The 13198-nt window shown below is 38.8% G+C and overlaps 2 protein-coding genes across 4 annotated transcripts; one reads left to right on the forward strand and one right to left on the reverse strand.

Annotated features, from left to right (window-relative positions):
• The first annotated feature begins 143 nt into the window (after nucleotides 1-143).
• On the forward strand, nucleotides 144-6155 carry ppp2r3c (protein phosphatase 2, regulatory subunit B'', gamma). 2 transcript variants are annotated; one of them, XM_078277970.1, is made up of 13 exons: nucleotides 144-364; nucleotides 463-587; nucleotides 1173-1277; nucleotides 1442-1554; nucleotides 1746-1843; nucleotides 2130-2200; nucleotides 2312-2444; nucleotides 3406-3461; nucleotides 3871-3946; nucleotides 4237-4373; nucleotides 4617-4754; nucleotides 4953-5012; nucleotides 5665-6155. In XM_078277970.1, the coding sequence occupies exons 1-13, from the start codon at nucleotides 286-288 to the stop codon at nucleotides 5857-5859; spliced, it is 1386 nt and encodes a 461-aa protein (XP_078134096.1). In that variant the 5' UTR covers nucleotides 144-285; the 3' UTR covers nucleotides 5860-6155. The 2 variants fall into 2 exon arrangements, with proteins under 2 accessions (XP_078134096.1, XP_078134097.1); XM_078277971.1 differs by having other exon boundaries at nucleotides 144-352.
• Nucleotides 6156-7427: 1272 nt separating this feature from the next.
• fam177a1 (family with sequence similarity 177 member A1) lies at nucleotides 7428-11713 on the reverse strand. 2 transcript variants are annotated; one of them, XM_078277707.1, is made up of 6 exons: nucleotides 11586-11713; nucleotides 10659-10844; nucleotides 10226-10292; nucleotides 9783-9880; nucleotides 9557-9626; nucleotides 7428-8505 (listed from the first exon to the last, which is right to left on the reverse strand). In XM_078277707.1, the coding sequence occupies exons 1-6, from the start codon at nucleotides 11652-11654 to the stop codon at nucleotides 8477-8479; spliced, it is 519 nt and encodes a 172-aa protein (XP_078133833.1). In that variant the 5' UTR covers nucleotides 11655-11713; the 3' UTR covers nucleotides 7428-8476. The 2 variants fall into 2 exon arrangements, with proteins under 2 accessions (XP_078133833.1, XP_078133831.1); XM_078277705.1 differs by having other exon boundaries at nucleotides 7428-9626.
• Between the last annotated feature and the right edge of the window lie 1485 nt (nucleotides 11714-13198).

Raw genomic sequence — 13198 nt, forward strand, 5'->3', positions numbered from 1 at the left:
TTACCTAATACATCTACCTCGCTGCTTAATTGTTCGGTTTTTGTGGGGTTAGCGTTTTCCCAAATGTAGTCTCAGACCTAGCTCCACCATTGTATTTAAATTACGCTTTTATTTTGAATTGTCATTCAAACCGGAAGCCACGTTCTTGTTTATACAGCAACTTGACGTTGTCCCATTTTTGGGTAGCTTGGCTACTTTTGTACACAAGTCTGCTTTACACTGTTTTTGACTTTTGGGAATAGAAATGTTAAACTGACGAAAGATAAGATCCACTTCGCAGCAGGTATGGCTAAAGAACAACTGCCTCAATGGTCGGACATTTTGAAAAGGAGGTTAGCAAACACCAAAAAAGGTGAGCCAAAAGGTAAACTAACGTTACATACTGGCTAACGTTCGCTACTTTGGATTGATAGCTAAGTCAACATTAACATTCTACTGACCTGTGTCTCTGTTGCTGTACAGATGAGAAAAGCGACGAGCAAAAGAAAGCAGAAGAAACTGAGCTGTTCACCAAATATTACACAGAGTGGAAGGGAGGAGGCGACAAAGACAAGTCCTACAAGAACATCCCACGATTTTACTACAGGGTATTATTGAAATACACAACATATGTAAACCCAATGAAAAGTGTTGTCATTCATGTCATTTTGATTGTGTTATGGTACAAGACCGATGACTAAACTAAACTCTGAGTCATCACTAAATTACACTGACACAATCTGCCAAACATATGTCCTTTTCTATTTGAAGAAAACAATTACATGTCTGCCCCCAAATAATAACACTACAAGAGTAGTTTGGACGTTGGTAGGCAGGCCACCCTAAATTATATTATTAATACATGAAACAGAACAAAACAAACCAGTGAACCTCAGTTTTTCTGCAAGGTGTGTGTCTGATAATGGCCTGTTTAACAACTCAGCTGTTTGACAGAGTGAGGATTTTAACAGTGGTGATAATGCTCTTACATTACAGTGGGATACAACAGTAATATTGAAACACGGTTGATGGTGGTAGTGCTGATGGAGATTATGACGTTGATCATGTTATTACTGATGTGTAGTTGCCAGCTAAGTTCAAGGTGCCACCTTACAGGCTTGCTGTTTAATGAAGGAGATGTGCAGAAATGAAAATAGGGTGGTGGTAATGATGATGATTTTGTTATTCTGCAGCTACCAGCAGAGGATGAAGTATTACTTCAGAAACTGAGAGAGGAATCCAGAGCTGTCTTCCTCCAGAGGAAGAGCAGAGAACTGCTGGATAATGAGGAACTACAGGTAAAACACACACACTTAGTCAGTCACAACACAATGGCTTACTTAGGCATGAATAACACCACTGTATGATACTTATTTTGTGTCCATCTATGAATAACACCACTGTAGGATACTTATTTTGTGTCCATCTATGTTTTTGTCTTTTTTTACTTGTCTTTCTGAAGAATCTGTGGTTTCTGCTTGATAAGCACCAAGTGCCTCCTGTGAGTGGGGAGGAGGCCATGATTAGCTACGAAGCCTACCTACAGGTGGGAGAAAAGGCCGGGCCCAAGTGCAAGTAAGTAACAGGAAATAGAGGCTAACTGGCAACAGCCCAATTTCAGTAAAAAACCCTGGCCAGTCTTGTTTTATGTGGTTTTTATGCTATAAAAAACAATGTTAATAGCAGATGTAAAAGGGGAAAACCTGGCTTAGATAGGTAATAACAAGTAACAATGTCTCTCCTCTTCTCTTCTCTCTTTCCTTCAGAAAATTCTTCACAGCCAGAGTGTACTCCAAGCTGCTCCACAGTGACCCTTACGGCAGGATCTCCATCATGCAGTTCTTTAACTACGTCATGAGGAAAGGTCCGGACCTTCATTTTCTTGTCTTTTGTATATGTTCAGCAGTGAGCAAAAATCTACAAAGATAAACAAGTAAAATATATTTTGAGAAGGTAGAACAACAAACAAAACGGCATCTTCACTGTCAACTGATACAATTTTCTGAACTTAGGTTACATTAAGATCTTTCCCTTGATATTTGGTTTGGTTAGTAATCTCCCAACTCCTGTTTACTCAACTGCATTTATCTGAAATGGTGAAAATCCTTGTCACTGAGTGTTGCTCATTTATATTCCCTCTGTGCATCTAGTATGGCTGCATCAGACCAGGATAGGTCTGAGTCTGTATGATGTAGCAGGACAGGGTCACCTCAGAGAGTCGGTAAGTATTTCCACACATTTAACATATTTTTTTTCTTTTCAAAGTAATGTGCAGCCAGTAGGAGAATAGTGGATTGCATTAGTACTGAAATAAAAAAGAAATTCTGTATAGGATCTTGAGAACTACATCCTGGAGCTGATCCCCACTCTGCCTCAATTGGATGGACTGGAGAAGTCCTTCTACTCTTTCTACGTCTGCACCGCTGTTCGCAAGTTCTTTTTTTTTCTGGACCCCCTCCGAACAGGTGAGCCTGAGCCCCACACATGGTGAAAATGTACAGTGGCACTAATACGTTTATGAACCCATGCTAAAGTTGACTAAAAAGAGGAATACAAAAATAATCTTTTGGAAATTGATCTTAATGCCTTAATTAAAAAATGAGGAAAAGTCCAACCTTTAAGGACACCAATTTTCTTTGTGAATGAATAATGTATCGTAAATAAATAAATGTTCCTTAAAATACGGGGGGCATAAGTAAGTACACCCCTATGTTAAATTCCCATAGAGGCAGGCAGATTTTTATTTTTAAAGGCCAGTTATTTCATGGATCCAGGATACTATGATCCTGATAAAGTTCCCTTGGCCTTTGGAATTAAAATAGCCACATCATCACATAGCCTTCACCATACCTACCATCTCTCAATGCAAATCAAACCAGCTGTTAGGCTAACTGAAATAAAACCATGCCAATCTCTAGGTATGGTGAAGGGTATGTGATGATGTGGAGCTATTTTAATTCCAAAGGCCAAGGGAACTTTATCAGGATCATAGTATCCTGGAGCCATGAAATAACTGGCCTTTAAAAATAAAAATCTGCATTCACAAAGAAAATTGGTGTCCTTAACGGTTGGATTTTTCCTCATTTTTTTCATTAAGGCATTAAGATCAATTTCCAAAAGATGATTTTTTTTTTTTTTTATTCCTCTTTTAAGTCAGCTTTAGTAGGGGTTCATAAACGTAGGAGTGCCACTGTATCTCTACAATAAAATGTTGAATAATCGATGTCAAAGGGTAGTATTAACTATTTTAAATGGTCAATACGGACAGAGGTAATAGGTGAAGACACATGTCCAGAGAGAAGTAATATCTGTGGCTATAATGTGTTTTATAAAGAGAACACTTTGGGTTTACAGAGACTGAGTTTACAAAGTCAACAGCTTTTTCTTTAATGAGGGTGTTGGGTTTCTGCTTTTTTTCTTCTTCAGGAAAGATTAAAATCCAGGATATATTGGCCTGCAGTTTTCTGGACGACTTGTTGGAGGTAGAATTTTTGTATCACTCACATTTCTTGACCTTTTTATAAGTCCATTGTTTTTTCCCCCCCACAACCCCTGCTGTGTTAATTCATACTTTGCAATCAATTGGGTAGGTATATATAATAAAATGTTACAAGTCACTAGTAGGTTTCTACTCTACCAGCAAACCAGTTGTTGTTTTTTTTAAAGGGACAAATATAGGAATTGACTGTATTGGTAATACAGTCCCTGAAATATGTGTCATTTTGTAGCTGTGTTGTATGGATTAATGCAGTTTTTCTATATTATTATGAAATGGTCCAACATTACAAGGCAAATTCATTATTACGCGATACTCCCACAAGTAAAGACCAGCTGATTTCATTTCATGTTGTGCTCTCTCACATTCTTATTCCTCTTCCTCTGTGCCCTTAGTTAAGAGACGAGGAGCTTTCTAAAGAGAGTCAGGAGTCCAACTGGTTTTCAGCCCCCTCGGCTCTCCGAGTCTATGGTGAGAAAAAGGCTGTGTGTGAATGTCAACTTTCCAATCTCGCATCAAGTGTTCATGATGTTAAATGATTTTCTGGAATAATGTATTATTTTATCTCTGCCAGCTAAATTAAAAGACTTTTGTGGGCGAAGTGTGAATCTGGGATTCAGGGTCAATAGAAATAAAGTACCTGGGGTGTCTATGTAAGAAACCAGCTCAGTAAAGATCACAGACTGCAGCCTGTCAGTGGCTGAGCTTGTGGTTCTGTTATTACTGGATTTTTTTTTTACAAATCTTTTTTGTCTCTACAGGCCAGTACCTCAACCTGGATAAGGACCACAATGGCATGTTGAGCAAAGAGGAGCTTTCACGCTACGGCACAGCTACGCTCACCTCAGTCTTCTTGGACAGGGTGTTTCAGGAGTGTCTCACCTACGATGGAGAAATGGTACAATCAAATGCAGTACACATACAGTACATACAGATGGGTGACAAATTAAAAGGACAGCTTCAATGATCTGACACACACATTTGATGGCACTGACTTTTTAATGTTGAGAATGATACGGCATTGGTCTAAATCTCTTCTCTGTGCATCATTTTAGATGTTAGTTTTTGCAGACGTCTGTGTGCTGGTCCTAAATAGGATATTTACAGTAAGAATTATTATGTTCTTCTTCTTCTATCTTAGGACTATAAGACCTATCTGGACTTTGTATTGGCGTTGGAAAACAGGAAGGAGCCAGCAGCGTTACAGTATATTTTTAAACTTTTGGACATGGAGAATCAAGGATACCTCAACGTCTTCTCCCTCAACTATTTCTTCAGGGTAAAATCTCATTCTAGCTCCTGACTATAACCCCCTCGTTAAGGCTAGGACCTAGCTTGTACTTTTTTTTTTCTACGAGGATCGGAAATACAAGATCACACACACACACACACACACACACACACACTATAAACACACATTCACACTCACTGTGTTGTGTCCGTGTTTCATGATACCGCTGTGTGCTTTGTTCTTCAGGCCATTCAGGAGCAGATGAAGCTCCACGGTCAGGAGCCTGTCACCTTCCAGGATGTCAAGGTATATTACACACACACACACACACACACACACACACACACACACCCTTAACCCTTACCCTTTAACCTGTTTTTAATATCTGGCCGCCTTTTAAACAGCTTTTTTGTATAACCGAACCCGGCTTTTTTAAGAAGATTTTTTTAGTGTTTTATTCACACCAGTGGTCCTCTTGTGCCCGTGCCCCTCGCAGCACCCAAACCTAACCATAACCTAATTCTATCCCTAATCCTACAACCAAGTGTTAACCCTCAAACAGCATTTTGGCCCCACAAAGCTGTCGGGACCCCACAAGTATACTGGACTCCCGGTTTTTGGACCCCACAAATATAGTTATACAAACACACACACACACACACAGAGTTCAGCCTCTTTAAAGTTTCTTTAACACGCCAATGCTTTTGCACAACCTTGCTGTAATAATGGCGGCAATGTGGTGGGTGCTTTAAAGATGACGAACGTTACTTTCAGTCATAGTCTTCCAATGTCTTTTTGACATAGCTAATGATGATGATTTACATTTATTTTGGTTGCCAAGGTTCAACCAAGTTGTACAGATTGTTGACCCTCTGTTATGCCAAATAGAGACATTCTTTGTTTTGGGGTAAAAAAGAAAAGAAAAGAGATGAACATTTTGATCACTGCCTCTCCTCAGGATGAGATCTTTGACATGGTGAAGCCTAAAGACCCCTATAAGATCACTCTCCAGGACTTGGTGAACAGTTGCCAGGGTGACACCGTCACCAGCATCCTGATTGACCTCAACGGCTTCTGGACCTACGAGAACAGAGAAGTGCTGGTCGCCAACGACAACGACGGAAGCAACACAGCTGATCTCGACGACAGCTGAAGATGATTTGGGCTTGAAGTGTAGTAGAGAGAAGAGACACTCCTGTTACCAAAAGGTCACAGTTTCACTCCCAACCTGAAAGCACTGAAATGAAGTGAACTGAACTTTTACTGCTGACTCTGGTTCAGTTTTAGCTAAATGTCTACATTGTGAAAGCCTTGAGGAAATGAATAGAGAGATGGATAGAGGAAAGCCAGACATAGTGCTTTGTGTTCCTGCCTGTTACTTTCCTGTAAAGACCACATTTTTGTCATTGACCCCCTTTATGAAATAAATGTTTCCTTTTTTTTGTATAATGGAAGTACCTCATTATTTACACCCGCTCAAATCGAACATGCGTGAGAAAAAAAGCCCATTTACGTACACCAAACCGTTTTCTAACAAGTTTGCCATATCAACTTAAAAGGTGATAATATATCAACGCTTTGTTCACAGTGTTGTTTTACTGCCGTGTCTTACTTTGTTTCATAAAGCTACCATTAAAGGGGCTGTGCTCAAAATACTGCAAAAAACTGTGGGCTGGGATTTAGGGGTGTGTGATATATCGACTCAATATCGTTATCGCGATATCACGTTGCGCAATATTATATCGAAAGTACAGTTGTTTTTTTTTAAAGATTACTTTTTGGGGCTTTTTCCCCTTTATTTGAAAGTGGATAGACATGAAAGGGGGAGAGAGATGGGGGATGACATGCAGCAAAGGGCAGCAGGTCAGATTTGAACCCTGCACCGCTGCAGGACTCAGCCAACATGGGGAAAATGCTCTTACTGGGTGAGCTAGAGGCCGCTCCATAAGTGCAATATTTAGTTTATTTTGTGGAGCGCTGCGTCCCGTCCGTTGGCTGTGTGGCTTAGTTGTGTTCGATTTAGAGCCCGCTTGAAACGCTATAATGATCATCATTTCATTGGCCAGTTACCGTGCCACTTGCACATGTTAGTGCACGTCAGCGTCAAACCCTATGTAGCAGTGGTGTAGTCTAATGTATTGTAGTGGGTATACTGTACTGTATATTGGCCAGAATCTGCCTTTTGGGGGGGGGGGCATATCATAGTGGGGGGTCTGGGTGCCCTCCCCCATGGAAGTTTTGAGCAATGACTTCATTTCCTGTATTCGGATACACTTTTATGCACCAATTTATGGTGGAAATACCTTTATTTAGCCTATGTGAAGAAGAAAAACACATGACAATTCAAAATATATCAAGACAACAAAACGGAACGAATCAGAGAAGCGAAGGAACAGTTGTGTCCTGTTCTCTTTATTTATTTATTTTATACTGTACAACCAGTAAAACGTCCTGTTCTGTAGACATGGTCGTTATTTATTCATATTCAGATTACAACACACACAGAGGGAGTGTGACTTCTCTGCTCAGTACACCATTACTCCATTATGTGTTTACATAGCAAATATTTGTTTACTGCTATATTAATGTTCAGAATGTACAGCCCTTTCAATGAAACTTTCTAGGAAGTAAAACAGGTGGTTAATTCCTTTATAACACAATGGGATAACTGTGAAAGAAGTCATTTATTGTATTATGCATAATAATGAAAAAACGAAAGTCGACCTTTTGAATGTTCAAAGGTTTTATTAACACAAAGAAAATATAAATATGTATACATATTCATTAAAGGTTTGTTAAAATAACATTTGCATATATTAGCCCTTTACAAATAAAAAAGCCTGAATAATATCCTTTATTGACTAGTAAAAGACCACCAAGTGTTATTGACATACTTGCGGTCGGATTTGTTGGGATTTCACTTTCGTTACATCTTTAAAGTCCATTTAAAAATCTCTTCTTGAACGAGATCATTTTCCAAAGAGGTGTGTGTCATTTCTCCGCATCTGCGCCACTCCTGGCTAAACGCGGCTGCTCTGAGATGTGAGGCCTGTCACCACACAGCCATGTCAGTGGATACAAATAATCACTGAGAAGCTTATGATAGCTCAGTCTCTGCAGAACGCCTGCTGCGCAGCTAAACACTCATATCAAACACTTGAAAGGACACTTGAAGAATGAACCCTCAACACATGAAGATAGTAGCACTGTACATGTCGTGTGCAACTTTTCATGCCTTTAGTCACCAATACATTTGAGAACTAGCAGATTTTCAAAGATTTAAATGATTATTTATTCTAAATTGGCTAACAATTTGCACTTTGGGCATTTCCTACAGAAAACAATTCGCGTTAGTATTGAAGTCAATTTGAACAACCAACTGCTGCTTCTTGCCCGGCTCTAAATCTCATTTGCATAAATCAACCTGCACAGTAGCATCCGAGTGGTGCTGTGACGTGGCAAACTGCATAGGAGGTTTTTCAAGTCTATCAATACGCTATGCACAATGACCTGTAGTACTATGGCTGATAAGATTACAGCTGATAGCTGTGATCTCATTCACTTGCACTAGAAAAGACTGTGATACACTACAGACCCAAGTACTGTACCCAGATCAAGCACAGATAATTACAGGCAGAACTACTGGACAGTTTCACTTGTGGCATTTCCAATGACTTAGATATAATGCTTACCAGAAGGTCCACAACATTTTTTTGCTTTGTCGCTATATCCTGACAGTAGTACATAATTCAGATCATCTGTGAAAAAAATCACGGTCCTCTGCCTCCTCCTGGTGCTCCTAATGACATAAGGAAAACAACCAATCAGAGCCCAGGAGTGACTGCTCGTGAACTGCGGTCAAACTGTCAAACTAGGCAGCTCTGATCAAATATGAATCAAGATACTGTTTTCTGCATTGCCTATTTATCGCCTCAAATGTTTTCATAATATCTATTTAAGTGTACTGTTTAGCTGTAAAATGAGAACAACGCCGCCTAGTTTTACAGTTTGACCGCAGTTCACGAGCAGTCCATTGACTCCATTGACCGTGGAAACTTGCAAATGCCATTTTGAGCACTAGGGGGAGGCAGACGAACATGATTTCTTTTTCAGTTATTCTGCCTCATGTCCTACTGTCAGGCTGTAGTGACAGTATCTGCAAATATGACAAAAACATTTTTTTTTTTATTTATCTCTTGAACCTCGTTAATAACTCAACATATGAGTCACGTTCAAGTAGCAGGAAGGCTATAGTAGCCTTGAGGATGTTGTCATGACTACCTAAAGGCTGAAGCAGCAGGGTTGCCATACTCTATGTATTTGGATATTGTGTTGAATTCGAAATTGACTATGTCTCAATAAGATTAACACCCAGCATTTATTTTACTCAACTGATTTCAATTCAAAGGGAGTTGAGCCCAGTCCCATTGTGGTCAACAAATAGTTAAATGAGTCTCTCTCATTCTTGCATATTATTTTAAACTATACACACATTTACATTCACAGATAAGGCAAGTGCAGTCACTTCCACAGCCCTTTTAATGTGTCCCTGCACTGTGTACTAAGATCTCTTTATAAAATCAAAACAGACAAAATAAGAGTATCGTTAATCTACACAGCTCAGTTAATTTAAGGTTTTGCCAACGGATCAAAGTGTGTGACTGTTAGTGGTTTGTCTGTGAGTATCAGTCTTCAGGAAGGGAGGGAAGAAGGGACTCTGTTGGTGTCTGCAGTGTGGAGAGGAGGTTCAGGTTCGAGCTCAAAGCTAATGTTTACAAAGGAGGCTCCAGATGCTTCTGGCTGCTCTACAGTAGCAGGATGAGGATCATCCTGAGGATCATCCTGCTCACCTCTTCTTTGCTCCGCAAACCTTCGCTCCGCCGTCTCAGCCAGATGGTTCTCCTCCTCTTCCTCCTCCTCCTGCAGGAGAACACCAGTGTGTTTTAATACTAACAACAATTATTTGACAGTTGATGTTTGTGTTCTTGCTCCTGCGTCTCTGTGTACAGTAAACAGCTTTAGGTGTGACTTTATTTATATTTACATATGAAACTCAAGGATGTGCATGTGTCCTACCTCTTTTTTTATACGGTAGTATTCATCGATAGCATACTGGTATTTAGGAGTAGTGATGCCGAACAGAGAGGCCAGTCTCTCTCCCATGTAGTCACACACTACAGGAAACACACACACACACACACACACACACACACACACACACACACACACAAAATAAAGACATCTTCCAACTCTTGGCACAGCTTCTTTTGTGATGATCACTTGGGGCGTGATATGAAGGGGACCAAAAACAACCAAATACAATTCAAGTACGACACAAGCTGTAAAATACGTTTGTACAGTTTGCTAATATTCCAGTATTTCTGCAGAACATTTATAACATTTCCTGACTTCCTCTGTCTAAGAAAACATCTCTGAAATCTTGTGATATTTCAGAACCTAGTAAGATGTGATTGGTCCTTGCTGGCATGAATGCCAACTGAGACAGTAGATGACTTTACCTGAGATAGTGGAGGTGCCCATTCTCCACATGTGGAACCAGAAATATGGACCCCAGGTCAGTTTGGACTAAAACACATATGAAGAGAACATGACAATTAGACCACACATCTGCTGGTCAAACACAAAAGAGAAAAATTTACCTGAGATTACATCTCAAGCATAATTTAAAAGCACATTTTATACTTGTCTACGTAAAGCAGCAGTGCAGTTAGTGATAAGAAACATCGCCCTTCATTGCGTCTTGTTTTGAGATTAATTGCCCGATTGGAATGGATTCACAGGTGACCAGCCAATTAGATTGTCTTGCCAGAGGCCTTAGAGAAGGGTTGCTCTAATCCAAACAGCACCCACAGGATATATGTCTTACAACTGCGGCTGTTTTAGTATCTGTAAAAGCCTGATGGTTTCAGTCGAGTTTTGATCTCAGCCTACCGGATCTACAGTGATGACATCTCTCTTGACAGGCTCCTCCACTTCCTCCTCTTCATCGGTGCTGTACTCCTCCATGGTCTCTCCACTGGCAAAGAAGATGGTCCTGCGGGGAACCTTCACCCTCCCTTGCCTCCCCGCAGAGTCACCTATTTCCACCGTCTCAAAGTCTGTCGCCGCTCCCGTCCTCTGTCAAAACAGTAAAAACATTAGGGGTGCACGATTCAGAAAATGTCACGATTTGAATTTCAGGCTCAAGATTAGATTCAAAATCGATTTTCGATTCAAAAACGATTCTCGATTAAGCATGTGATTGCAGTAGACATACAAAAAAAATAATCTATTTTTGGAATTCAATGAATCGATTTTGTATCGGTAGAGCTTGAATCGCGATTCGAATGTGAATCGATTTTTTGCACACCCCTAAAAAACATGTATATGATGCCACGCCATTATTATTAGTAATACAGTATATTAATATTAGCTTTTGTTTGATTTGTAAATGCTTAGCTAAGTGTCAATAAGCAAGGCACACGAGCGCTAAACGGATATTCTCATAAAGTTTAATGTGCACTCTCACACCCTCAGGACATAATTGGCAGAATGAACTCATAAACAACAAATCAATACCTAACAAAAACGTTATATGTAGTAGCTATACTTTTTACCTCATTATGTCATGTGGCTAGCTACACAGTAAATTAAGTAAAGTAGATCGTCCCAAATGTTATGACAGAAACCGGTCAACGTTACCAACGAAAGCACTGGTTCGTAAGTTAACGTTAACGCTACCTAGCTTACTTTAGCTAACGTTACTTTGTGTTTGTTGACGGTTAACGTTAGCTTCTCAGCTAAGGAAGTAATTCTTAAAAGTCTATTTTATCACTCACAAACACGAAAAGTGGCGAAAGTAGTATCGCACGGACTAACCTTATCATTTTCCATAGTTTGTCCTAGTGAAACATTGACATTAGTTAAATACAACGACAAATCTGCCATCACAGTCACTTCTTCCACCTCACCACGATCTGGTTGTCTGGTTACTGCTAGCACCACTTCCTTTCTGATTCTTTCAGAATAAAAGCTTTTTGTGCAAAAACCGGGATGTCTGACAGTAAATTCAGCCCTACTGTACATTCTTGTATTTGGTGGTAACTGTTCTGCACAATATGAATTCCCTTCCCACTTTTCAACAGAGACATAGAGTTTACATACTCTCCTTAAGGAAATGTCTTTTAATGATTGTATCGTCAATAAACCAAAAAACAAGAAATAAACATTAAACCTATTGTTGATCAATATTTACACATAAGTAAGTTTTTCTCTAGAGAAAAATTAAAAATAAATAAATAAATAATGTAATTAATCAGACATTAGGTAGCGAGACAAATGTAGAAAAATAAACTAACGATAAAAATATAGATATGTTATTTTATTTTTTATTTTAAAAAATACTATCAAAAATAATTATACACAGTGCACAATTATTGTACTTTCCTTAAGTATTTTATTTATGTTACTTCCCCTCCATTACATTTAGGAGGACAATCTTGTCTACTATTTGCACCGCATTTATTTTTTAGCTATAGTTTCTAGTTACTTTGCAGATTAAGATTTTAAAAATGTATGAGAATATAAAATTGGATGCACTTTTATAACGTGAATTACACTGACAGAGGCCATTTTGCCTGCTCTGTGAGTACTTTTGCTTTTATACTTTAAGTACATTTTGCAGATAGCCTAATACTTTTGTTACTTAAGTGCAATTCTGAAAGCAGGACTTTATACTTATTGTACATAAGTAAAGAATCTGAGTTATTTAATGCTGATTATACATATTATTTACTGTAGTATACATTAGACAGATATTCTGTGGTAAAATATGATTCTTAAATAAATGGCAATTTTATTGAAGGCCTTTTGGATATCTTGAGTCTTTTGAAAATAACTAGTAATTTGATGACTGTTAGCAAGTCAGATAGCTATACATAATGAATATTTTAAATTCTGTTTTTCTCAGAACCTTTAAACTACTTTGAACCATTTATTTTTTTAACAGCAGGCATTTTGACATTACATCACAGTAGGAAAAGTAGACTGTAGGTGTTACAAATAACATTAATGATGGCTTTGTTATAATCAAGTGTTCGAGTAAGACATGACAGTGAGACAGTGAGTCAGCATGTATAATACCAGCACCCTAAAACTGAAGTAACTAAATGGAATTTAGCCATCATTAATGTGCTTTGCCTAATGTGACATGTCAAAATATCTCCTGTGAAAAAAATCCTCTTGTGCTGACACTTGTTTCTTCTTACAAAAATGTTTTTAGTCTGTGTGTGGTTTTATATGTTTATAATCAGAGTTCAACAAGGACCTAGATCAGCAAATCCGGAGGAATGAAGATGCTCTGCTGACAAGCATAAAAATCAAGAGGAGGGAAATTATACACGCTTGACCGCTAGATGTCACTATTCCAACTTAGTAAAAACTCAATTTTTCCATTTGTTTCTTACTGGGATACAACAGTCATCTCAACCAGT

Source organism: Sander vitreus, chromosome 20 (genome assembly GCF_031162955.1).
Source record: "Sander vitreus isolate 19-12246 chromosome 20, sanVit1, whole genome shotgun sequence".
Taxonomy (NCBI): domain Eukaryota; kingdom Metazoa; phylum Chordata; class Actinopteri; order Perciformes; family Percidae; genus Sander; species Sander vitreus.

What these genes read in the sequence shown, in the direction of transcription:
- ppp2r3c (XM_078277970.1), top strand. Translation starts at nt 286, where the DNA reads ATGGCTAAAGAACAACTGCCTCAATGGTCGGACATTTTGAAAAGGAGG. An exon ending in TCCCACGATTTTACTACAGG is followed by an intron (nt 588 to 1,172) that starts GTATTATTGAAA and finishes GTTATTCTGCAG; the next exon opens with CTACCAGCAGAGGATGAAGT. An exon ending in AGGGTCACCTCAGAGAGTCG is followed by an intron (nt 2,201 to 2,311) that starts GTAAGTATTTCC and finishes AATTCTGTATAG; the next exon opens with GATCTTGAGAACTACATCCT.
- fam177a1 (XM_078277705.1), bottom strand. Translation starts at nt 11,654, where the DNA reads ATGGCAGATTTGTCGTTGTATTTAACTAATGTCAATGTTTCACTAGGA. An exon ending in GGGCACCTCCACTATCTCAG is followed by an intron (nt 9,881 to 10,225) that starts GTAAAGTCATCT and finishes TGTTTCCTGTAG; the next exon opens with TGTGTGACTACATGGGAGAG. An exon ending in ACTACCGTATAAAAAAAGAG is followed by an intron (nt 9,627 to 9,782) that starts GTAGGACACATG and finishes GTTCTCCTGCAG; the next exon opens with GAGGAGGAGGAAGAGGAGGA.